The sequence below is a fragment of the Bombina bombina genome, chromosome 7 (assembly GCF_027579735.1).
Source record: "Bombina bombina isolate aBomBom1 chromosome 7, aBomBom1.pri, whole genome shotgun sequence".
Lineage (NCBI taxonomy): Eukaryota > Metazoa > Chordata > Amphibia > Anura > Bombinatoridae > Bombina > Bombina bombina.
In genome coordinates this window covers 415620091-415646937 of record NC_069505.1, presented here as the reverse complement: position 1 = coordinate 415646937, position 26847 = coordinate 415620091, and the positions used below count along the sequence as shown (strand labels likewise).

The 26847-nt window shown below is 39.7% G+C and overlaps 1 protein-coding gene across 1 annotated transcript in view; it reads right to left on the bottom strand.

Annotated features, from left to right (window-relative positions):
- The window catches only part of GGA1 (golgi associated, gamma adaptin ear containing, ARF binding protein 1), a 53761-nt gene that overhangs the window by 20464 nt on the left and 6450 nt on the right, over nt 1-26847 (bottom strand). Inside the window, exons 6-16 of the mRNA XM_053721228.1 lie at nt 26724-26824; nt 25952-26032; nt 24618-24755; nt 23207-23288; nt 23006-23113; nt 19780-19941; nt 12986-13050; nt 9848-9999; nt 7696-7880; nt 7323-7492; nt 6444-6554 (exon numbers count right to left, since the gene is read on the bottom strand). Coding sequence (XP_053577203.1) covers nt 6444-6554; nt 7323-7492; nt 7696-7880; nt 9848-9999; nt 12986-13050; nt 19780-19941; nt 23006-23113; nt 23207-23288; nt 24618-24755; nt 25952-26032; nt 26724-26824 — 1355 coding nt within the window. The remainder of the gene's footprint in view (nt 1-6443; nt 6555-7322; nt 7493-7695; nt 7881-9847; nt 10000-12985; nt 13051-19779; nt 19942-23005; nt 23114-23206; nt 23289-24617; nt 24756-25951; nt 26033-26723; nt 26825-26847) is intronic.

Here is a 26847-nt window from a genome sequence, read left to right as displayed (position 1 = left end):
ACACCCATAAACTACCTATGTACCCCTAAACCGAGGCCCCCCCCACATCGCAAACCCTCTAATAAAATTTTTAACCCCTAATCTGCCGACCGGACACCGCCGCCACCTACATTATAGCTATGAACCCCTAATCTGCTGCCCCTAACATCGCTGACACCTACATTATATTTATTAACCCCTTAATCTGCCCCCCCCAACGTCGCCACTACCTAACTACAATTATTAACCCCTAATCTGCCCTCCCGAATATCGCCGCCACCTACCTACAATTATTAACCCCTAATCTCCCGCCCGCAACGTCACCGCTACAATAAATGTATTAACACCTAAGTCTAACCCTAACACTCCCCTAACATAAATATTATTTAAATAAAACGAAATAATATTCCTATAATTAAATAAATTAATCCTATTTAAAACTAAATACTTACCTGTAAAATAAACCCTAATATAGCTACAATAAAACAGTTACATTGTAGCTATTTTAGGATTTATATTTATTTTACAGGCAACTTTGTATTTATTTTAACTAGGTACAATAGCTATTAAATAGTTATTAACTATTTAATAGCTACCTAGTTAAAATAATTACAAAATTACCTGTAAAATAAATCCTAACCTAAGTTACAATTAAACCTAACACTACACTATCATTAAATTAATTAAATAAATTAACTACAATTACATTTAATTAAATAAACTAATCTATAATACAAAAAAACAAACACTAAATTAAAAAAAATAAAAAAATATTACAAGAAGTTTAAACTAATTATACCTAACCTAAGCCCCCTAATAAAATAATAAAGCCCCCCAAAATAAAAAAATGCCCTACCCTATTCTAAATTACAAAGTAATCAGCTCTTTTAAAAAGCCCTTAAAAGGGCTTTTTGCGGGGCATTGCCCCAAAGTAATCAGCTCTTTTACCTGTAAAAAAAAAATACAACCCCCCCAAAATTAAAACCCACCACCCACATACCCCTACTCTAACCTACCCAATCCCCGCTTAAAAAAACCTAACACTAACCCCCTGAAGATCTCCCTACCTTGAGCCGCCTTCACCCAGCCGAGCCGAATTCTTCATCCAATTCGGGCGATGTGGTCCTCCATCCGGGCGAAGTCTTGATCCAAGCGGCAAAGAAGAGGTCCTCCATCCGGGCGATATCTTCCTCCAAGCGGCATCTTCTATCTTCTGGCTCCATCTTCAGACCGCCAACGCGGAAGATCCACCTTCCCCGACGGACTAACGACGAATGACGGTTCCTTTAAGGGACGTCATCCAAGATGGCGTCCCTCGAATTCCGATTGGCTGATTCTATCAGCCAACCGGAATTAAGGTAGGAAAAATCTGATTGGCTGATTCAATCAGCCAATCAGATTGAAGTTCAATCCGATTGGCTGATCCAGTCAGATTGAGCTTGCATTCTATTGGCTGTTCCAATCAGCCAATAGAATGCAAGCTCAATCCGATTGGCTGATTGAATCAGCCAATCAGATTTTTCCTACTTTAATTCTGATTGGCTGATAGCATCCTATCAGCCAATTGGAATTCGAGGGACGCCATCTTGGATGACGTCCCTTAAAGGAACCTTCATTCATCGTTAGTCCATCGGGGAAGGTGGATGTTCCACGTCAGCGGTCTGAAGATGGAGCCGGAAGAAAGAAGATGCCGCTTGGAGGAAGACATCGCCTGGATAGAGGACCTCTTCTTTACCGCTTGGATCAAGACTTCGCCCGGATGGAGGACCACATCGCCCGGATTGGATGAAGAATTCGGCTCGGCTGGGTGAAGACGGCTCAAGGTAGGGAGATCTTCAGGGGGTTAGTGTTAGGTTTTTTTAAGGGAGGATTGGGTGGGTTAGAGTAGGGGTATGAGGGTGGTGGGTTTTAATGTGGGGGGGGGGGTTGTATTTTTTTTTTTTTTTTTTACAGGTAAAAGAGCTGATTAATTTGTAATTTAGAATAGGGTAGGGCATTTTTTATTTTGGGGGGATTTATTATTTTATTAGGGGGCTTAGATTAGGTGTAATTAAATGTAATTGTAGGTAATTGTAGTTAATTTATTTAATTAATTTAATGATAGTGTAGTGTTAGGTTTAATTGTAACTTAGGTTAGGATTTATTTTACAGGTAATGTAATTATTTTAACTAGGTAGCTATTAAATAGTTAATAACTATTTAATAGCTACTGTACCTAGTTAAAATAAATACAAAGTTGCCTGTAAAATAAATATAAATCCTAAAATAGCTACAATGTAATTATTTTTTATATTGTAGCTATATTAGAGTTTATTTGATAGGTAAGTATTTAGTTTTAAATAGGATTCATTTATTTAATTATAGGAATATTATTTCGTTTTCTTTAAATAATATTTATGTTAGGGGGGTGTTAGGGTTAGACTTAGGTTTAGGGGTTAATACATTTATTATAGTAGCAGCGACGTTGCGGGCAGATTAGGGGTTAATAAATGTAGGTAGGTGGTGGCGATGTTAGGGAGGGCAGATTAGGGGTTAATACAAATTATTATAGTGTTTGCGAGGCGGGAGTGCGGCGATTTAGGAGTTAATACATTTATTATAGTGGCGGCGAGGTCCGGTCGGCAGATTAGGGGTTAATAATTGTAGTTAGGTAGCGGCGACGTGGGGGGGACGGACAGATTAGGGGTTAATAAATATAATATAGGTGTCGGCGGTGTTAGGGGCAGCAGATTTGGGGTTCATAGCTATAATGTAGGTTGCGGCGGTGTCCGAAGCGGCAGATTAGGGGTTAATAGTATAATGCAGGTGTCAGCGATAGCGGGGGAGGCAGATTAGGGGTTAATAAGTGTAAGGTTAGGGGTGTTTAGACTCGGGGTTCATGTTAGGGTGTTAGGTGCAGACTTAGAGAGTGTTTCCCCATAGGAAACAATGGGGCTGCGCTAGGAGCTGAACGCTGCTTTTTTGCAGGTGTTAGGTTTTTTTTGCAGCCAGCTCAGCCCCATTGTTTCCTATGGGGATATCGTGCACAAGCACATTTTTACAGCTTACCGCTACCGTAGGCAACGCTGGTATTGAGGGTTGAAGTGGAGCTAAATTATGCTCAACGCTCCCTTTTTTGAGCATAACGCAGCCACTCAGACAACTCTAAATACCAGCATTGTCTTAAGGATGTGCTGGAAAAAAAAGCAGCGTTAGCTACGCGGGTCTTTACCGACAAAAACTCTAAATCTAGGCGTATCTTTTTTCATTTTAATATTTTATATTGCAGCAACCACTGATCACTTTTTCACAAAAATAAATAATAATAATAATAAAAGCACACACTAGACAACGCAACCCATCTGCATGCCAAATGTCATAAAGACTAGTTTGGCTAATCAATTCCTGACCTCATTAAATTAAAAAAGTGTTGCTATGAAGCCAATTTTAACAATGTGTTAAGGTGCAATAAAAAAACCAAAACAGATACTATCATAATCTATACATAAAATATTAACTAGCCCAGAACATGGGTGCTAAACATGTTGGATATATAATACATATGGCACATTGTATGTTTAACCCTTTATTCGTGGTTTAAACATACAGTTAAAAGTTATACATCTACAGTGCCCCGCCCCCACATAGGACCTAAATGGATGGCGTTAAATGTGTTCAACTCCTCTGCATGGATTAAGCACATAATGAAAAAAAAGGCATGTTTAACAATATAATGCACTTACAAAATGAAACATTTTATTCAGAGCTTCCGTTTTAAATTTTACCCCAAGGCAGTGGCCTATGAATACAATTTAGGGTGAGTTTTTATTCCTCTTTAATAAAACTAAATATTTTTTAAGGACAGAAATTTCCCTTTAATATTAAATACATCAGTGCAACCCAAAAAGTTAGGAGCAAGGGGTAAAATTCTAGGAGCCAGTGGCTACCAGGCTACTGGGTTAGTCGAGCCCTGAAATACAACATAGTGAGATTGCCTGTCCCATATCTATTAATCTGACAATGATCTGGAGGGAAGAATATTGTTTATCGTGCAGGTTGGAGGATGGACAATACCAAATTCAGGCATTTAGTAAAGCTTCTATGTTACATAGTAGATTTTTTTTTTCTTTAATTAGTTTTTTATTAATTCGCATAAAAAAAGAAGAAGGCCTACAATTGCATTTTGGAAGGGAGACGCAGCTCCCTAAATGTAAAACATAAAACAAGTTAATTAATTTTACCACAAAAAAATAATAATAAATAATAACGAAATGTACACTATGTATGCAATTTTACAATATATATATAGTGGGTTAGTTAATAATTTATACTACCCGTTATGATTATATTCTAAACCTGAAACTGGCAAAAACTGTGCCAGCAATCATAAACCTAAACAAAAACACAGGGAAGGGAAAGAAGGGGAAAGGGTAGAACCCCCCCCCCCCCACCACCACCACCACCCCATACCCCTCGGGGGCCCACCGAGCACCCCAACTATGCCTTTCAATGCAATGTTACATTTCATTCAACCATTACGGAGGGAGTACTCTTTCTAAAATCATTAACATAAAAGTTACAGAGTTACGTAAAGGAGAGATAAATTGAATCTGGGCAGTCAGAGGCCAGGCGACTATTACTTTGAGCCACTTAGCAAAGTAAGCTCTAAGATGTTTTTGTATAAGTCATTTATTATCCTGCAATTCAACTGTCATTTGGAGCTTCATATTGTTTACAAATTCAGATATAATAGTGACATCAGGGGACTTCCATTTCTTAAAGGGACATTAAACCCCAAATTTTTATTTAATGATTCAGACAGAGAATACAATTTTTAGCAACATTCCAATTTACTTCTATCATCTAATTTGCTTCTTTCTTTAGATATCCTTTGTTGAAGAAATAGCAATGCACATGGCTTGGCCAATCACACGAGGCATGTATGTGCAGCCACCAATCAGCAGCTGCTGAACCTATCTAGATATGCTTTTCAGGAAAGAATATCAAGAGAATTAAGCAAATTAGATAATAGAAGTAAATTAGAGAGTTGTTTAAAATTGTATTCTCTATCTGAATCACAAAATAATTTTTTTGGGTTTAATGTCCATTTAAGTATTAAAATCTGTGCTGCCAAAATGGCCACATTAATTAAATTTTGTTCTCCCTTTTGTGACAGCTCATAGAACATAAAGAATATGTATAATATGTGATAAGAAGTGAGTTCAATTGTGTTTGAAGAGTTTTATTCAGAAAAAAGTTAATTTTCCCCCAGTATTGTCTAATTTTGGGGCATGGCCACAAACAATGTAAGATGTCAGCCTTCTGTGCTTTGCATTTGAAACATGACCCATTTATTAATTGTATCGGGTGTAAGATAAAGATTATTTATTAACTTCAATTGTGACTCCCTCCAACTGATTATTACTGATGCAGACTCCGACAGGAATGTTTTTAGGATAACTTGGGTTTGAATATCGGCAAAATGTCTCCCTAATCTTTCCCTAAGTTAATTAACATGCTTCTGGCCAAGACTTATGTATAACACTTTATACCAATATGAAATTGATCTTACGCCTGCTGTATAAATTTTAAGTCCTGCATCTATCTCTTGCAATCCCCAATCAAGCCCGCTTAATTGTGACACTTGCATGATATAACTCCTTGTTTGTAGATATGCAAAGACATTTTATGAGGGAAGGAGATATTTTGTGGATAACGCTGCATATGTAAACAATGTCTGATTATCAGGTTTTATCATTTGAGAGAAATACTTTAGCCCCTTCTTATACCACTGTCTAAAAACTGCGTTATATAAAACCGGAGTGGATTCTGGGATTCCGACAATTGGCAAATAGTGTGATGTTTGACATAGAAGATTTGTGGACAAATGCAGAATTAACACTCCGGATATGCAAAAGCTTTAGGGAGGATAAATTATCTCTACAAGGATAAAAAAAAATGTAGGGCTCATCAATAATAGATTATCTGGTGGCAGAAACGTTGCTGCATCAAGACTAAACAATACACAAGCTATTTCCCTAATGAAGTCGCCTACAGGCAACTGAACAGATCAGGTTTGTATGAATCATTGTTTTTATCTCATAAAGTCATTTGGTTTTATTATTAATAATCTTATGTTCTATACGTAGTTTTGTCTACTTGTAGCCTGGGACAGCTAAATAATGTACATTTTAGTTACATTTTATTTTTGATATTGAAATGTATTTATATCACAGTTAAAGATCTATCATTTTATCAGGGTGAATTCTAAGTCATTTTTACATCAACTGACTATTTTATGTCTTGTTAGTGCTGATTTGCCGATACCTAAGGACTTGCCTATTTTTCTACTTAAAAAGCTATTTCCAATTAAATCGAAGAGCATAATACTGCAGTCATTTTAGATGTTGCATCTATTAATTCCGTTTCGGATTCTCATGATTACGTGTGTGTTGTGCACGAGCATCAGTGAGTACATATCTCACCTGGGTCGGATTTGCGAGTAGCAGCACTTGAGATACAGCAGATGGAGGCAGAATAGGATTGAATGCCGGCAGCTCACTACCAGATGCCGGCTGCAGCTTTACTTTCATCACCTACAGACAAAGGAGACCATCACTAGCGTACAGCAGAAAGGAACAACGTTTAAAACCAGGAACAGAATAAAAAAAAGAAACGGCAAGAGGATAAACAAAAAGTGTAAGGACAGAGAGATGGGATTTAGCAAAAACATGAGATAATAAACTCTTCAGAGCAGGGTCGTTCTCTACATGTATTAATTTACATAGTCTAATATGTATATTGTAATTATATATACAAATTTTATTTTTGTTTTTGAACATGCATTAAAAGGTATATAATGCTCTAATACAGGGATGCTGCCCTGCCTCCCCAGAACTCAAGAGTACCACTGCGCACGCACGCGTTTGTCTAAAATTTACCAGGCCTTAGGTCAACAACCACTAGTCCAATATGTTCACATATTTTATTATTGCACTATTGAATATACTATAGTTTGTGCAAAGCAGTTAAAACACAGAAGAAGACAGTGTTAGAGCAGCAATGCACTACTGGGGACTAGCTGAACACATCTTGTGAGTCAAAGACAAGAGACATAAATGTGTAGGGGCTGTGGGCTGTAGAGTAAGGAGCTTCCTGGGCAAATTTTACACAATAAACTGCTATAACCAACACAGCCCAGTTACTGAAGAATACAATGAATGAAATAATTAGGGTGAGACTGTGACAGGGTAAAGTATTGGCGTAGTCGGCAGCTTGCTATTATAAACCCTGCGAGTACCCAGAGGCCTTGGGCTTAGTACTGTAATACAAACTGTACGGGACAGGAGTTCGGGTCCTATTACCTTGGGTACAGCTGCCTGGAAGCTGATCCCGGAGACAGGAATGTGGGCCGTACTTAACATGGAGATGATAACAACGAGGACATCCGGCCGCCCAGGGGGGGCATCCTGAGCAAAGTGAAAGAGAACCCGAAAACTGCGCTGGTCGTACACAGTTACCGGAAGGATACTACCTGCAAGGAGCAAAAGAAAGGAGAGGTTCAGCAAAGCCGGAATTACCTAGCTCCCCATCTGTGCCTTTCTATCAACTCCTGTGTACAATGTAGCTTTCTATTTGTTAGTGGTGGGTGAGCTTTCCTCCCCTTTTAACCAGCTGATATGCTCCTCAACCCCCACCCCTCCCCTCTCCACCCTACACCAATATCCCAAACTGTACTTGGTTTGATGGACTCCAGAGGCACATGGATGTTCGCTAAGGAGACTTCTGCTTTTGGGGGGGGCGGTTGTTCCACAACAATCGGATGAGGAGTCACAAGACTAGTTAATGGCTGTGGGGCAGAAGCAGCAGGGGCAGCTTTACTCTGAAGGTCCCGCAGGGTGAGCTTCTGTTGAGGTTTTTCCCTGTGGAAACAAATAGCAGATCAATCCCTGAGGGCCACAGTTCATAAACCACAAAATGGGACACAATGTTGTGCTAAACATGGCTGGTTAGAAGGGCAAGTCTGTCTTATAATAAATTAACATACTGGCTGAGTGAGAACATTTTATGAATATCTTAACACCAAAAACTGTGTTAAACTTCTTTTTTAATAGCCAAACTCTCACTCCCCACTGTCCTTATTTGGACAAGCCAATATATACTCGTTACTGGAGTAGACCAGTCTAGTCACTCTACTAAGGCCAATTAGGAACTGATATGTGGCAGGATTATCCGTGTGATGTCTGCAGTGTACAGAAATACAGAACTGTATAATCAACAAGTACATACTAAAAAGACAAAGCAATAGAACTTACTCAGATTTTTAAATGAGCAGCAGATTTTCTCTGACAAATTTCAACATTTACTTACATTTTCTGGCCCCCTTTATCATGTAACAGCCACCAGCCAATCACAGACTCAAATACACTGTTAATTCTTGCATATGCGCAGTAGGAGATGGTGTCGCAGAAAGTGTGCATATAACTGTATCATGTTACAGCCAATCACAGATTAAAATACACTGAATTCTTGCACATGCTCAGTAGGAGATGGTGTCTCAGAAAGTGTGCATATAACTGTATCATGTTAGTCATCAGCCAAAATATTGTCTGTTTAAGCAGAGGAAGGTGAAAGGTCTGTCTGCACCATGGACATTTAGCGACAGGCCTCAGATGATAGACCAGACGGATAAAGAAATCAGACCTGTTAGCTTTGCACAGTAAATATGGACAGAAAAATTCTATGCAATGAGGACGTGATTTATCAAAGATATCGTAATACTTCTGGTTCATTACTTCTCCAAACATGTTAAGAACTTGCAGAATGTCCCCGGCAGAGGTGGCGTAAGGGAATTACAAAATGCTCTAGCTAATCACAGTGTCAAGCCACAAATACAACCTAACATTAAAGGGGCAGTCTACTCCAACATTTGTATTGTTTAAAAAGAAAATCCCTTTATTGCCTATTCCCTAGATTTGCATAACCAACACTGTTATATTAATATACTTTTTACCTATGTGATTAACTACTAAGCCTCTGCAGACTGCCCCCTTATCTCAGTTCTTTTGACAGACTTGCATTTTAGCCAGTCAGTGCTGACTCATAAATAACTACAATGTTATGTATACAGCACACATGAACTAGCAATGTCTAGCTGCGAAAACCCGTCAAAATGCCCTTAATAAGAGGGGCCCTCCAAGGGCTTAGCAATTAGCATATGAGCCTACCTAGGTTTAGATTTCAACAAAGAATACCAATAGAACAAAGCAAATTTGATGATAAAAGTAAATTGGAAAGTTGTTTAAAATTACTGCCCTATCTGAATGATGAAAAAAAAAAATTATATATATATATATATATATATATATATATATATATATATATATATATATATATATATATATATATATAAAGAACAATTTTCAAAGAAAGCAAGTTCTTGTTGCATAGCTAACTTCTGTACGATGCGTCTAGTGTGCAATGTAAAACAACAAGCTAGATTACATTCCAGTTGTAAGCATGACAAATGATGACAGCAATAAATTATCATAGGCATTAAAAGAGATTTGTTGCTAAAGGGGCAGTGAACATCTTTAGATTTTAAATATAAAATATGTTTCTTTTTATGCAAAGAAAAACAACTGCAATATACTTTCATTATGTATTTGTATTTTATTCTTATTTTTATTTGATTAATTTAGCTTTGAGAATTGTGGCTTTTCTATTTCTCCACACTGGGAATGCACCCTGCTACATATATACCCCTAATTAACTGCTAACAACAAAACAATGTAAACACGTTGACTTAAGCAATGGAATTTATTAGAATTACTGAATGCAGTTGTATAACGGAGGGCATCAAATCCACTAGATCTGGAACAGAACTTACCATAGCACGTGCATGGCGTTGGGAGGTAGAGACTGCTGCAGAAGAGTCTTCCCTAGAACATCCAGATCTTCCAGAGCGCGGCTCCCCTGCGGCTGGGCTGTGGTGGGTGCTGGCTGCTTCTCATGCACTTCAGACTCGATGCTCTCTGAGGACTGATGTAGAGATGGTTTATTCAGTGAGATAAGTATACTCATACAACAGACACAACACACTGCTATACTTATCTCCTGCATATTATAGGTCTAATGTCTCTTTAAAGGGCCATAATACCCAAATGTTTAAACACTTGAAAGCGATGCAGCATAGCTGTAAAAAGCTGATTAGAAAATATCACCTGAACATCTCTATGTAAAAAAGAAAGATATTTTACCTCAAAAGTTCCTCAGTAGCCACCTCCCATTGTAAAGGATTTCTAAGCAGCATATTAGTATGTCTGTCCCGGGACATCTGAAAGGATGAGCTTCGTGCACTATCATATTATTTCACCAATCAGGTAAAGGAAGCTTACTATGAAAACTCATGAGAGTTAAGTCAAATCTCATGAGATAACAGTAAGAGTTCATGACCTCAGCACTGCTGATGCTGATTGGCTGCTGTTCATTTCTTCATTTTTTTATTTTTTTACCTGCAACAGGGAGGAGCTGAGTATAACTTTTTACACAGAACTAACTCTGCTGAGCTGAGGAGATTGTGAGGTAAAATATCTTCCTTTTTTACATAGAGATGCTCAGGTGATATTTTCCTGTCAGCTTTTTACAGTTATACTGCATCAGTTTCAAGTGATTTAGCATATGAGTATTATGTCCCTTTAATTAAATCAGAGGGAGAGAGAGGGCTCTCTAATAGCCTCTCTCTACCGCAATAAAAAGGTACCTGGTTTATAGAGGGGCAGGTGATCTCTAGTTATTAAAAGTGACCCTTATTTGAAAGATAGCATCTTTGCCTTTCAAATGAGTGGTAACTTGCCCCTCTCGTGCAATTGGGAGGGATAGAGGTTCCATTACAGACCCCCATCAAGCAAAACAACAGTTATAAAGAAATTATATTGCAAAGTTGTTTCATTACACATAACTAAAGACTTTATATACAAATCTCAAGGTGTTTACTGTCCCTTTAAAGGAATGCATTTAATTGTTAAAAAGACACTAAACACTAACAGCTAGATTACGAGTTTTGAGCGCTAAAGAGAAATTAACGAATGCAACAAAAGTTACGTTATTTAATTTCCTATAGCGCTGCTTTCACAAGTTTTCAAACATACGCCTTTTGCGTGCAATATGGTTGTGTTGAGCTGCATACCGCACACAATCAGAGTGCTGCTGAGACCTGCTTGTGCACGATTTCCCCAGACATTAATGGGGAGAGCCAGCCAAAAACACCTGCGATCGCAGAAACTAAAGTTCCGTAACGCAGCCCCATTGATGTCTATGGGGAAATAAAAAGACAGTTTAAACCTACCCTAACATAAACCCTACGTCTATACACCCCTAATCTGCTGCCCCTAACATCATCGACGCCTGCCTACAGTTATTAACACCTAATCTGCCACTCCCGAAATCTACCATTACAAAAAAAAAAAAAAACTATCCAAAAAAAATTAAGATTAATCCTATTCTAATACCCTTAAAAAAAAAAAAAAAAAAAAACACCCCAAAATAAAAACCCTACTCTAGACTAATAAACTACCAAGGGCCTTAAAAAGGGCCTTTTGGGGGCCCTTAAAGGACCTTTTGTAGGGCATTGCCCCGAGATAAAAAGTTATTTTACTTTAAAAAGAATACAAATACCCCCTAACACTATACAAACCCCCACCCCCAAACTACCAAGCGCCCTTAAAAGGGCCTTTGTATGGCATTGCCCTGAGATGCATACAGCTGGCGAAATCCTCATCCATGCGGCAAGAAGTCTTCATCCAGACGGCCTCTTCTATCTTCATCTAGCCGGCGAAGTCCTCATCCTTGCGGCAAGAAGTCGAATTAGCCAATAGAATGAGAGCTGCTTAAATCCTATTGGCTGATTTGAATAGCCAGTAGGATTTTAGCATCCCTAATTCCTATTGGCTGATTAAAACATTTCAGCCAATAGGAATGCAAGGGACGCCAATTTGAATCGCGTCCCTTGCATTGAAGATTCAGTGTACGGTGGTGACCGTATGAAGAGCATGCTCCGCGCCGGATGTCTTCAGGATGGAAACTTCGCCGGCTGGATGAAGATCGAAGAGGCCGCCTAGATGAAGACTTCTTGCCGCATGGATGAGGACTTCGCCAGCTGGATGGATCATTCAAGCGGGACTTCAACAACTGTAAGTGGATCCTGAAGCACTCAACAACACTCCCAACTTTAGTCCTCACTCGTCTCCTAACACTCCCTGACCTGCCCTCTTTAATCAACCTCTGACCTATGTCACTCCACCCCTATAAATAATTATTCCCTCACGCACTGCTCCTGTCCTCTGGAACTCTCTACCCCGCTATAATGGCTTCTCTTCACCCTAATAAAGATAAATCTTGTGTCTCCTTATCCTCAAGCTAAAGACTGTAAGCTCTCCGAAGCAAGGCCTCCTCTTACTTTATTAATTAATAATCTTTGTCATATTATACCTTTACAGCGCTGCGGAATCTGTTGGCGCTTTACAAATACCTAATAATAATAATACTTATGCCCCTAACACTAAGGACTTTAGCGGCGCTATACCAATATATAATAATGACAAGAACATGCAATTCTTTTAAAAAAAAGACTGTAAATTATTTAGCAATGACAAAGAAAAAGATAAGAAAGAAAGAAAAAAAAAATGAGGTTATGAAATCCAATTTTTTTCTTTTGTTATTCAGATAGAGCTGAACCAAAAATGGGCCAGCTCCTAAGCTTACATTCCTGCCTTTCCAAATAAAGAAAAAAAAATGGGTTTCAAAATTATATAAGGATAAATACCACAACGCTATATATTTCTTTCAATAGAATTTGTTTATTGGTCCTGCAAATGAAAAACAAACAGTAATATGACCCTTTTATGAGAAGGTCACACCCCCCAGGCATAAATAGTAAGAAACCATGTAGTTGTCACTGTGCACAACCAGCTGCAGCCAGCAGGTGTCACTGTCTGCCTACGCTATGCACACTGGGTAACAGTTTTACCTGGAAGCTGTTCCAAGCAGATGACTCTGCAGGCGGCGCGGCAAGGGGAACAGGGTCATTTAAACCTGCAGAGAGAGAAAGTTGTTATTCCAATGCTTAAAGGGACCTTGTAAATGTTCTGTAGATGATCCCTTTATACAGCCCACCTGGGGGTGTTTTGTAACAATGTATAGTTTTGCTTATTTTTTAATAACATTGTGCTGTTTTTCAGACTCTTAACCAAGCCCCAACATATCAGGTGTAGACTGAAGTCTACAGATTCCTGCTGGCTCCTGTTTGCATAATGGGTCTATTCATATGCAGGGAAGGGGGGGGGGGTCTGCTGTTCCTGCTTTCCCAGCCCCTTTCACTGGGTGTCGCAGCCTAACCTCATCAACAGTGCTAAACTGGGAGCTGAATCTAAGTACGTTTTTAAAAGGTTTTATACTGGATTTTTTTGATCAGTATCAGTGCATATTCTTCTTTATAGTAGTGTCTATTACATGCAGTTATATGTAAATTGTTGTATACAGTCCCTTTAAGGTTTCGGCATTGTTAGCATATCCCACTGTACAGGTCTTAGAACACACTATCATACTTTTAAATTACACTAAATGTCCCTGCAGTAATTTATACACTTCATTAAAGTGTTCATACCGTTAGGGGCAAGTATAAAATTGTAGGATCTGTGTCGGCCTGTATTTATCAAGCTCTGATGTAGCACAATGCTACGATAGGTACTTATAAGCTATATTACACACAGGGTGTTAGCACTCACATTTGTTTTGGATTAACTTTTAAAAAATAAACAAATAGCCCTTTAACGAAAAGTGAACAAACCAAATGAAGGCAAAAAAAAATAAATGGTTGATTCATTTGCCCGTTACTCTAAAGGTGAAGATTAAAATGGTTAAATGTACACTATTCAATAATAATTCAACAATACCATTGTCAGCTAAATGATCCCAGTGTCAGCAAGTATGAAAGCTTTACTTATGTTCCTGGCCAGTCATAACCCCCTTAAAATAAACAAAAATATATTTTGGCTTGTATCAGTAGCACTAGCTGTCACTTTAACTTTATTTATAGGGACATGAAACCCAAAATATTTCTTTCTAATGACACAATGAGTCCACGGATCATCAAATTACTATTGGGAATATCACTCCTGCCCAACAGGAGGCGGCAAAGAGCAGCACAGCAAAGCTGTTAAATATCACCTCCCTTCCCTCCAACCCCAGTCATTCTCTTTGCCTACGTTAGAGCAAGGAAGTGGTAAAGTTAGGTGTAAGAAAAGATTCTTCAAGCAAGATTTTATTATTTTTTTAAGTAGTGCAAGATTGTGCTGCTTTGTTCTAGGGTATAGACGTAGTCCATATCAGTCTCTTCAGTAGAGCAGTGGTGGCTTTCAAGCAATGGGAACTTGTGGGACATAATTCTCACTGCGCCTCCCATGTAGTTAATGCTGCCCTAATACTGAAAGCCTGAGTAAGATTATTCAGTCTTTATCTCTTTTTCCACAGGTCCATGTGAGGGAGAAGACCTCTCAAACCTAGTGAGCTGCCTTGCTGATTTATGAGGTAAAATTGGGCACTTTATTCACTAAGGAACACATGAATGTATCCTATATATTTGGGGGAACATATAAAGACAGTACTGGGGCTGAGGAGGTTAATTAAGGCTCATTTTGATGTGGTTTCACTTCTCCCGGCGGCTTGACTTTAAAATATGCCGACCGGGAGGTACATTTTTTAGACGCCCATGATGGGCGGGGCTAACTGAGGCGGCAGTTTGCTGTTGCGCGCCATTTTCCCCTTCACTTCCTGTGACCGGAGGGTGCAATAGGTCGTGTCAAATAGCAGTCTCAGACAGGGACCGGACAGCTGTTCATTGTGCTGCAAGTCGAGTTCCGGATCTTTTACTGGAGAAATACTATCTGGTGTCAGCAGGGCAGGTAGGCACCTCAGCAAAGCTAAGCTGAGGTGTAGAAGTTGTCAGTAGTACTTGTGTAACACTATATTTCTTTACTGCAAAAAATAAAAAAAAGTTACGTTTTAAAATTTAAAGAGACAGTAAAAAATTTTTGTTCCATTGTGAGTCAGAATGGACTAAGAGGCCCTGCAAAATGTTACTTGTTCTTTATATTTTGATGCTAATGTGGAACCACCTATCCCTTTTTGTTCCTCATGTATTGAGAGAACTTTAAATTACAGGGATAGACTTTTCTCTGAGCCAACATTGTCTAAGGCGGATGCTGTTCAGGAGTCTAGTGACAATATTCAATATATGCCGCAGCTTTCTCCACAAGTGTCCCAAATTTTATCGCCCACATATGCAGTGCCCTGCGCTTCCTCTCAAACTCCGCCTGGAGTTACATTGCAAGACATCACTGGTCTCATGTCCTCTGCGGTATCTGACGCGTTGTCTGCTTTTCCCATACTGCAGGGAAAGTGCAAGAGGTAAAGTAAACAATCAGTAAGTGAGGTTACGGACACAGTTGTTGCTATTTCAAATGCCCCCTCTCAGAAGCCTGAGGAGGAGGATACTTCGGTAGTATCTGAGGGTCAGACAGTGTAATTCCTCCTGCTGATATTGAAGTTGTATCCTTAAGGTTTAAGCTAGAACACCTCCGTCTGTTACTCAAGGAGGTTTTAGCTACACTGGATGACAGTGACACCACGGTCGTTGTCAATCCTAAAAAATCCAGTAAGCTAAACAAATATTTTGATGTACCTTCCATGGTGGAAGTTTTTCCTGTACCAGATCGAGATACAGAGACTATTGCTAAGGAATGGGAGAGACCAGGTATCCCTTTTTCTCCATCCGCTATATTTAAAAAGATGTTTCCTATAGCAGATTCCATCAAGGAGTCTTGGCAGACGGTGCCCAAGTTGGAAGGGGCAATTTCCATGCTAGCCAAGAGAACTACTATTCCCATAGAGGATAGTTGTTCTTTTAAGGATCCTATGGATAAGACGTTAGAGGGTTACTCAAGAAAATGTATGTACACCAGGGTTTACAATGGCAACCCGCGGTTTGTATTGCTACTGTCACTAGCGCGGCAGCATACTGGTTTGATGCATTGTCTGATTCTATTCGGACAGACACTCCCCTCGATGAAATCCAGGATAGGATAAAGGCCCTTAAGTTGGCCAACTCCTTTATCACGGATACTTCCCTTCAGGTTATTAAGCTGTGAGCTAAGATTTCTGGTTTTGCCGTTCTGGCCCGCAGAGCTTTATGGTTAAAATCTTGGTCTGCGGATGTGTCATCTAAGAAACTTTTGGAAATTCCTTACAAGGGAAAGACTTTGTTTTGACCGGGTTTGACTGAAATAATTTCTGACATTACGGGAGGAAAGGGCCATTTCCTCCCTCAGGATAAGAGAAATAAACAAAAGGGACGTCAGAGTCATTTTCGTTCCTTTCGAAATTTCAAGGGAAATCCTTCCACTCCCTCTTCCAAACAGGAGCAGGCCAAGCCTTCCTGGAGGCCCAATCAGTCTTGGAACAAGGGAAAACAATCCAAGAAGCCTGCTATTGAATCAAAAACAGCATGAAGGGCCTGCGCCCGATCCGGGACCGGATCTTGTGGGGGGGGGGGGGGCAGTCTTTCCTTCTTCTCTTAGGCTTGGGTTTGAGATGTTCAGTATCCCTGGGAGGTGGACATCGTGTCCCAGGGATACAAACTAGAGTTCAAGACATTTCCTCCCTGGGGCAGGTTTCTGCTTTCAAGATTATCTATAGACCAGACAAAGAGAGAGGCATTCTTACACTGTGTTCAGGACCTCTCCGACCTGGAAGTGATAGTTCCTGTTCCGATACAGGAACGGGGTCTGGAGTTTTATTCCAATCTGTTCGTAGTTCCCATAAAGGAGGGAGCCTTCAGACCAATCTTAGATCTCAAGAGTCTAAACAAATTCCTCAGAGTGCCGTCCTTCAAGATGGAAACTATTCGTTCCATTCTTCCTTTGGTCCAAGAGGGTCAATTTATGACAACGGTGGATTTAAAGGTTTGCATTTCTAGACAAACACTTCCAATTCGTGACTCTTCCATTCGGCCTTGCCACAGCTCCCATAATTTTCTCAAAGGTTGGCGGTGCTCCGATTGTGGGGCATTGCAGTGGCGCCTTATCTGGACGACAATCTGGTTCAGACGCCATCCTTTCAACAAGCAAGATCCCACACGGAAATGTTGTTATCTTTGCTGCGATCTCCGGATGGAAGGTAAATTTGGAAAAGAGTTCCTTAGTTCCAAATACAAGGGTAATTTTCTTGGGAACCATAATAGATTCCTTATCAATGAAGATTTTTCTGACAGAAGTCAGGAAATCAAAGATTTTCGATTCTTGCCTAGCACTTCAGTCCTCTCCTCGGCCATCACTGGCTCAGTGCATGGAGGTAATCGGTCTGATGGTAGCGGAAATTGACATAATCCCGTTCGCTCGTTACCACCTCAGACCTCTGCAGTTAAGCATGCTCAGTCAGTGGAACGAAGATTATGCGGATCTGTCCCCGCAATTACAGCTGGAGCAGGAGACAAGGGATTCTCTTCTTCGGTGGTTGTCTCAGGATTATCTCTCCTAAGGAACCTGCTTTCACAGACCCTCTTGGGTGATTTTGACAACAGCCGCCAGCCTTCTGGGATGGGGAGCAGTCTGGGGCTCTCTAAAGGCTCAGGGAACATGGACTCGGTCAGAATCTGTTCTACTCATAAACATTCTCTCCTGGCCTGGACTCAGTCTCAGCCCGGTTCATCAGGTTCCAGTCGGACAACATAACTTCAGTGGCTTGCATCAACCATCAGGGAGGAACGCGGAGTTCCTTGGCCATGACTGAGGTAGCCAAGATAATTCAGTGGGCAGAGACCCACAATTGCTGTCTGTCGGCGATTCACATCCCAGGAGTGGACAACTGGGAGGCAGACTTCCTGAGCAGGCAGACCTTTCACCCAGGGAAGTGGGAACTCCATCCGGAAGTATTTTCCTGCCTGATTCTCAAATTGGGTCAGTTGGAATTGGATCTCATGGCATCTTGGCAGAATGCCAAGCTCCCGAGGTACCGGTCGAGGTCAAGGGACCCTCAGGCTGTACTGATAGACGCCCTGGCGGTACCTTGGAATTTCAGTCTCGCATACCTATTTCCTCCGTTCTCTCTTCTGCCGCGGTCATTGCTCAAATCAAGCAGGAGAGGGCGTCAGTGATCCTCATTGCACTGGCGTGGCCTCGCAGGATTTGGTATGCAGACCTGATGGACATGTCATCCCTTCCACCTTGGAGACTTCCATAGAGGAAGGACCTTCTACTTCAAGGGCCCTTCATTCACGCAAATCTAGTTTATCTGAAGATGACTGCTTGGAGATTGAACCCTGAATTTTATCCAAGCGTGGATTTTCAGAATCGGTCATTGAGACCATGATTCCGGCTCGTAAGCCTGTGACTAGAAAGATTTACCACAAGATATGGCGTAAATATCTATTTTGGTGTGAATCCAAGGGCTACTCTTGGAGTAGAGTTAGGATTCCTAGAATTCTGTCCTTTCTACAAGAAGGTTTGGAGAAGGATTTATCAGCAAGTTCCCTAAAGGGACAAATATCTGCTTTGTCTATTTTGTTAAATAAACGTCTGGCGGACGTCCCAGACGTGCAATCTTTTTGTCAGGCCTTGGTCAGGATCAGGCCTGTGTTCAAGCCAGTTACTCCTCCCTGGAGTCTTAATTTAATGCTTAAGGTTCTTCAAGGGGCTCTGTTTGAGCCTATGCATTGCTTAGATTTTAAGTTGTTATCTTGGAAAGTTTTGTTTCTTGTTGCTATCCCATATGCTCGTAGAGTATCAGAGCTCTCGGCATTACAGTTTGAATCTCCTTACCTTATTTTTCATTTGGATAAGGTAGTTTTGCGTACTAAGTTAGGGTTTCTCCCTCAAGTAGTTTCAGAATCAGAACATTAATCAGGAGATTGTTGTTCCTTCCTCGTGTCCTAATCCTTCTTCTCAGAAGGGACGGCAAAAATCTGGATGTGGTACGTGCATTAAAATTCTATTTTCAGGCGACTAAGGATTTTCATCAGTCTTCTGCTCTGTTTGTGTTATTCTCTGGGAAACATAAGGGGTTTCATGTCCCTTTTAAGGTTAAAGGACCAGTAAATACAGTAGATTTGCATGATCAACAACAAATGCATGATAAAAAGACAATGCAATAGCACTTAGTCTGAACTTCTGAATAAGTATTAGATTTTTTTCTGACAAATGTCAGTTATGTGTATTTCCACGCCTCCTGGGCCATATGACAGCCTTCAGCCAATCACAAATGCATATACGTATATTCTGTGAATTCTTGCATATGCCAAGTAGGAGCTGGTGGCTCAAGTGTAAATATAAAAAGTCTGTGCACATTTTTGGAAAGTTGTTTAAAATTGCTGCTCTATCTGAATCATGAAAGAGAGAGAGAAAAATAAGAGAGAAATAAGAGATAGAATTGAAAACAGAGATCTAAAGCAATTTAAAGACAAAAAAAAAAAAAAAAAAAGCAAAGAGGGGGGTCAATGAATTCAACAGTCTGTGTAATTTCTCTTTCAGTTTTTTACAGCTGGGCTATAAGGAACTTCACATTCTATCTTTGAACCTTTCACTGTGATTTTAGGTTACTGATAAAACATTGTGACTTTAAGAATGCGGAAAAAGAAAAACAACACATGAGAAAGCAAAATGAGAAATGAGAATGTGGACCCTGAGAGTGAAAAAGCCAGAGAAATAACTTGTCAGGGGCTATAAGTTACTACAGAGCAGACCGTGGGAATGAGCGGGGAAGGCGCCTTACCCAGAGACATGAGCTCATCGTCCAGCAGGGAGACAGACGTAGGAAACTGTGCAGAGGAGCTGAGGGAGGACTGAAGAGGCAGTGCTGGGACAGACGGGTACGAGGGGGCTGCCGGTGCTGTCATGTCCAGCCCGGACAGATCCAGCAAAGCGGAGGAGCTGGCTGCGTAGTGAGAGAACAGACAGAATTATAACTAACACTTCAGGGCTAAGTGACATCTTAACCACAGTGTAATAATAATACAGAAGTGTACGGTTAGTGTGTACAAACTACATCACAAATCACAATAATAATAATACAGCAGTGTACGGTTAGTGTGTGCAAACTACATCACAATCACTGAGTAATAATAATAATACAGAAGTGTACGGTTAGTGTGTGCAAACTACATCACAATCACAATGTAATAATAATACAGCAGTGTACGGTTAGTGTGTGCAAACTACATCACAATCACAGTGTAATAATAATACAGCAGTGTACGGTTAGTGTGTGCAAACTACATCACAATCACTGTGTAATAATAATACAGAAGTGTACGGTTAGTGTGTGCAAACTACATCACAATCACAGTGTAATATAATACAGTAGTGTACAGTTAGTGTGTGCAAACTACATCACAATCACAATGTAACAATGATACAGCAGTGTACGGTTAGTGTGTGCAAACTACATCACAATCACTGTGTAATAATAATAATAATACAGGAGTGTATGGTTAGTGTGTGCAAACTACATCACAATCACTGTGTAATAATAATAATAATACAGGAGTGTATGGTTAGTGTGTGCAAACTACATCACAATCACAGTGTAATAATAATACAGAAGTGTACGGTTAGTGTGTGCAAACTACATCACAATCACAGTGTAACATAATACAGCAGTGTACGGTTAGTGTGTGCAAACTACATCACAATCACTGTGTAATAATAATAATACAGAAGTGTACGGTTAGTGTGTGCAAACTACATCACAATCACAGTGTAACATAATACAGCAGTGTACGGTTAGTGTGTGCAAACTACATCACAATCACAATGTAATAATAATACAGGAGTGTATGGTTAGTGTGTGCAAACTACATCACAATCACAATGTAATAATAATACAGCAGTGTACGGTTAGTGTGTGCAAACTACATCACAATCACAGTGTAACATAATACAGCAGTGTACGGTTAGTGTGTGCAAACTACATCACAATCACAGTGTAATAATAATACAGGAGTGTACGGTTAGTGTGTGCAAACTACATCACAATCACAGTGTAATAATAATACAGAAGTGTACGGTTAGTGTGTGCAAACTACATCACAATCACAATGTAATAATAATACAGCAGTGTACGGTTAGTGTGTGCAAACTACATCACAATCACAGTGTAATAATAATACAGGAGTGTATGGTTAGTGTGTGCAAACTACATCACAATCACTGTGTAATAATAATACAGAAGTGTACGGTTAGTGTGTGCAAACTACATCACAATCACAGTGTAATAATAATACAGAAGTGTACGGTTAGTGTGTGCAAACTACATCACAATCACAGTGTAATAATAATACAGCAGTGTACGGTTAGTGTGTGCAAACTACATCACAATCACTGTGTAATAATAATACAGTAGTTTACAGTTAGTGTGTGCAAACTACATCACAATCACAATGTAATAATAATACAGCAGTGTACGGTTAGTGTGTGCAAACTACATCACAATCACAATGTAATAATAATACAGCAGTGTACGGTTAGTGTGTGCAAACTACATCACAATCACTGTGTAATAATAATAATACAGAAGTGTACGGTTAATGTGTGCAAACTACATCACAATCACTGTGTAATAATAATAATACAGAAGTGTACGGTTAATGTGTGCAAACTACATCACAATCACTGTGTAATAATAATAATACAGAAGTGTACGGTTAATGTGTGCAAACTACATCACAATCACTGTGTAATAATAATAATACAGAAGTGTATGGTTAGTGTGTGCAAACTACATCACAATCACAATGTAATAATAATACAGTAGTGTATGGTTAGTGTGTGCAAACTACATCACAATCACAATGTAATAATAATACAGCAGTGTACGGTTAGTGTGTGCAAACTACATCACAATCACTGTGTAATAATAATAATACAGAAGTGTACGGTTAGTGTGTGCAAACTACATCACAATCACAGTAATAATAATACAGGAGTGTACGGTTAGTGTGTGCAAACTACATCACAATCACAGTAATAATAATACAGCAGTGTACGGTTAGTGTGTGCAAACTACATCACAATGTAACAATACAAAAGTGTATGGTTAGTGTGTGCAAACTACATCACAATCACAGTGTAATATAATACAGTAGTGTACAGTTAGTGTGTGCAAACTACATCACAATCACAGTGTAATATAATACAGTAGTGTACAGTTAGTGTGTGCAAACTACATCACATTTACAGTGTAACAGAGACAAAGAAGTGTACGGTTAGTGTGTGCAAACTACATCACAATCACTGTGTAATAATAATACAGAAGTGTACGGTTAGTGTGTGCAAACTACATCACAATCACAGTGTAATATAATACAGTAGTGTACAGTTAGTGTGTGCAAACTACATCACAATCACTGTGTAATAATAATACAGAAGTGTACGGTTAGTGTGTGCAAACTACATCACAATCACAATGTAACAATACAAAAGTGTATGGTTAGTGTGTGCAAACTACATCACAATCACTGTGTAATAATAATACAGAAGTGTACGGTTAGTGTGTGCAAACTACATCACAATCACAATGTAACAATACAAAAGTGTATGGTTAGTGTGTGAAAACTACATCACAATCACAGTGTAATATAATACAGTAGTGTACAGTTAGTGTGTGCAAACTACATCACAATTACAGTGTAATATAATACAGTAGTGTACAGTTAGTGTGTGCAAACTACATCACAATTACAGTGTAACAGAGACACAGAAGTGTACGGTTAGTGTGTGCAAACTACATCACATTTACAGTGTAACAATGATACAGAAGTGTACGGTTAGTGTGTGCAAACTACATCACAATCACAATGTAACAATACAAAAGTGTATGGTTAGTGTGTGCAAACTACATCACAATTATAGTGTAACAGAGACACAGAAGTGTACGGTTAGTGTGCGCAAACTACATCACAATCACAGTGTAGAAGCAATACAGAAGTGTATAGCCCAACCTGGCATATTCGAGGATGCAGTCTCGCCATTAATCTCCTCGCCTCGCACCACCTGCCGATATGTGTTGATAACCTGAGTCAGACTGTCATTGGCTTGCAGGATTTCCGCTGGAAAGAGAGATCAGAGGGTGGGTGTCAGATGCTTCTTACACTCTCCATGAGACAGAGAGCATCACATGAGATGTAACATTCCCCTCTTACCTAGGGCCTCATCATTATCCTCAGTATCGCTAGCGAGGCGGAAGAGCGTCGGCCTCATTTTCTCACAGCGCTGATACAGCTCCTGAAAGAGTAAACAATTCCTATTTTTGTTGCGATAAATTGTGCTAAAAAATGGCCTATAAATGCCTCGTCCAGCACTTGCTAGCACCTTTACATAAAAGGCAACACAAAAACCTTAAAAGAACATGTGCAATAATAAAATGCTCTATGTGAATAAAGGCATTAGGCATATAGTTAAAGTCACCGCCAAGGAAGCAATGCGCTACTGGGAGGTAGCTTAGCACATCTGGTGAGCCAACAACAAGAGGCATATGTGTGGAGCCAGCAATCAGCAACTAGCTCCCAGTAGTGCACTACTACTGTGAAGCTGACTTTAATAAGGGACAGTAAAGTCAAAATGAAACTTAAATTGATTGGATAGATCTTGAAGTTTTAAACAACTTTCGAATAAACGTCTATTATCAAGTTTGCTTAGTTCTCTTGATATTCTTTGTTAAAGAGTAATCCTAAGTAAGCTCAGGAGTGTGCACGTGTCTTTAGCCATCTGGCAGCAGTGTTTGCAACAATGTTTATATCAATGTTATAGATAGTTACAAACACTGCTGCCATAGACTGCTAAAAACACGTGCACTCCCCTGAGCCCCTATCAGCCTACATAGGTTTAGTCTTTAACAAAGAATACCAATAGAAAAAAGCTAATTTGTATAAAATCATGTGAAGATACGGTTCCTTTAAGGGCTAGATTACGAGTGGAGCGATAGTTTGCTCTCCCGCCGGCGCGTTAACTTTGCTATACGCAGGCTTTTTGCACGTCAAGTAGCGCACGTATTTTTTTGCACAAGCGCTACTTCCGACACGCGCAAAGAAACCACTAGTAATCTAGCACTAAGTGTTTAACGTAAGCAACAGTGGAATAATATACACACCACTACATAATATCATTTGCTTTTACTCTTTTATGCTCCTTTTATTTTCACAAATAAAATTCCTAAATACACTGATGTACTCGAAATAGAAGCTATGAAATCTGTAGTGAATTTGTGGAAACTGTTGGCAAATAAAGAAATAGCATAACGTGTATGTCAGCGCTGCGGAATCTGTTGGCGCTCTACAAATAACCGATAAAAATAATAGTGTATCTCACAGACTATTAAATCATACGGCTTTTGACTCAAAATCTTTAACGGTAGAAAACTGTCATTAGTGAGTGACAAAGCAAACCGCTGAATATATTTCCTGCAATCACTGGGTCTCACGTTCCCGGCAAACATTAATGAATCAAGGCAAACAAGTACATGCGTCATTGTTTCAGCTAGAATTCTACATTTTGATTTGTCCTCAGAGAGCTGCTACATATAGAATGTCGCATTCCTATTAGATCCCCTCTCACCTTCATCAGATCTTCGCTCCCCTCTGATGTCTGCCCTGCCTTGTATGTGGCCAGCATCTCACCTAACAGCCTGACATTGTTATTCACCTCTTCAATAGCATTTACTCGCTTAGAGATCTTCTCCATACGCTTTTGGTCCTAAGACAGAGTCACAGAGTTGTCAATAAATGAGAGATGACGTGGGATTAAATAACAAGAGGAATCATTCAGAACCTAGGTAGGGGGAGAAGAATGAATGACAGAGACTAGACACTTGCACATAGCTGGTTACAGTGATTCAGTAAGATGAACATGGATATTCAGAGAAAGTAAAGAAAACATGGAGAGAAAAAGGTAACGTTTAAAGCTCATGGGACATAGGAAGAGGAATGAACATAAGTCCAGAAACAAAGAAAATAAGATAAAGAGCACAGGAAAGAGGCAGTGACAAAGGTGAAGGGACAGTAGGTGGACAACACAAGGCATACGATCAATGAACAAGGTAGGAAAGAAAATGATGGAAAGAGAAACTATTAGATGATGTCAAAGAAAACCACTACTCCTAGAAATCCTGAAGACTCCTTCAAACAAACCAGAAAGTCATCACAATTCTCAGCAGGGTGTGAGCTGTGGTGGTGAAAAATGCTGCTTGTTAACAATTGCAAAAAAGCAGTCACATGCGCAAGTCACAAATTAGAAAGAAAGAAAAAAAAAACTTGTATTAATGACATTAAAACCCTGGAAATGTGGTGGTGGGGGGGGGGGATCAATAATTTTAACATTTGACCTGGGTGACTGCTTCTTTTTTTGCACTTGTTAAAATGATGTCATATTTCCAAGTTGAACACAAGTCTGTTAGACACACCGGTCTAGTTTCCATTGCTGTTGCATGCAAACGGTGACGGTTTAAACTGATGGTAACAACAACTATGTCCATAAAAATCTATGGAGCTGTTTTATGTTACTACCAGTTACACGGTTTTGCAGCAGCAATGGAAACTAGGCCATAGACTTCTTTTTACAGCGCACGTACAACCTAATTAAAGTAACCAGGCTATGGTTCTATAAAAAGCTCTGTAAAAGGCTTGCCAGCATGAAGAGAAATCACACAAAATCCTTAGGAGCTTTATTTGAGCATTATATTGTAATGTATGTCTCTTCTTCACATCCAGAATCCTATAACGCGAGACAACAGCCCGCAAGCCAAAATGTTCCTTTTACAATTCCTCGAGAGACCTCACAGTATGGACGAGACTTCTTAGATCATCTCGTTAAAATGAAGAGCTCTAGATTTTCAGGTCCCATGTGCGATATGGGAGTAGGACGGACACTTAAGTAGTGCTAGGGGCTGTTACCTCTTGGACCATTTCTTTAATGAGTTTGTTAGCAGCTCTGAGGTCTTCTGGGTGGGTGCTCTTCAGGAGACGAGCCAACATCTGCAAATGGAAATTTATTTATTATGTTTTCTTCTTATTCAATACACAAAAGAGAAAACCTGAATGGGTTTGATGAAATAGTGTCAGGTTTTTACAAATACTATTAAAAACTTTCATTCATCAAAGTTTACATTGCAGCAGATTTTACAAATAAATACTTACCTTCTCCTGAAACTCCGGATCGCTGATCACCTGCCTGCAGGTCCTATGTACTTCATCAGCAATGACGAAACTGGCTTCCTCCAATCACGGCTTCTGCCCCAGGAGCATCCATCTGTTGAGGCCATGCCGTGATTGGAGGAAGCCGGTTTCGTCATTGATGTGTAAGTACAGCAGGAAGAAGCAGGGGGGGGGGGGGATTGGCGATCTGGCGTTTCAGGAGAAGGTAAGTATTCGTAAAATCCGCTGCAATGTAAACTTTGATGAATGAAAGTGCCCCTGTTTTTAATAGTATTTTTAAAAAACGGGCACTATTTCATCAAAGTTTACATTCACTTTACTATGGACAAAAAAATTAGATCACTAATATATAGATACCTTTTTAGGTTGAGTACAAGCGGGGAAAAAAAACAGGTTAGTAGTAAGAGATCAAAAAGGAGAGGTGGGAAATAAAAAGGAAAGAGAAAGGCAGTAAGATAACATGAGAACTATGGAAGGTGGGGTACAGACTGGAGCACAACACCCTACTCACCTTGGACTTCTCGTCATCATCAAAGATGGCGTTCTTAGGCCTAGGAGGGGGTGGTGGTATCATGGCGTCTGGAGGCAGCTTGGGGTCTTCCTTTAGTATGCCTTCAGAGACAGGGATGGATCAG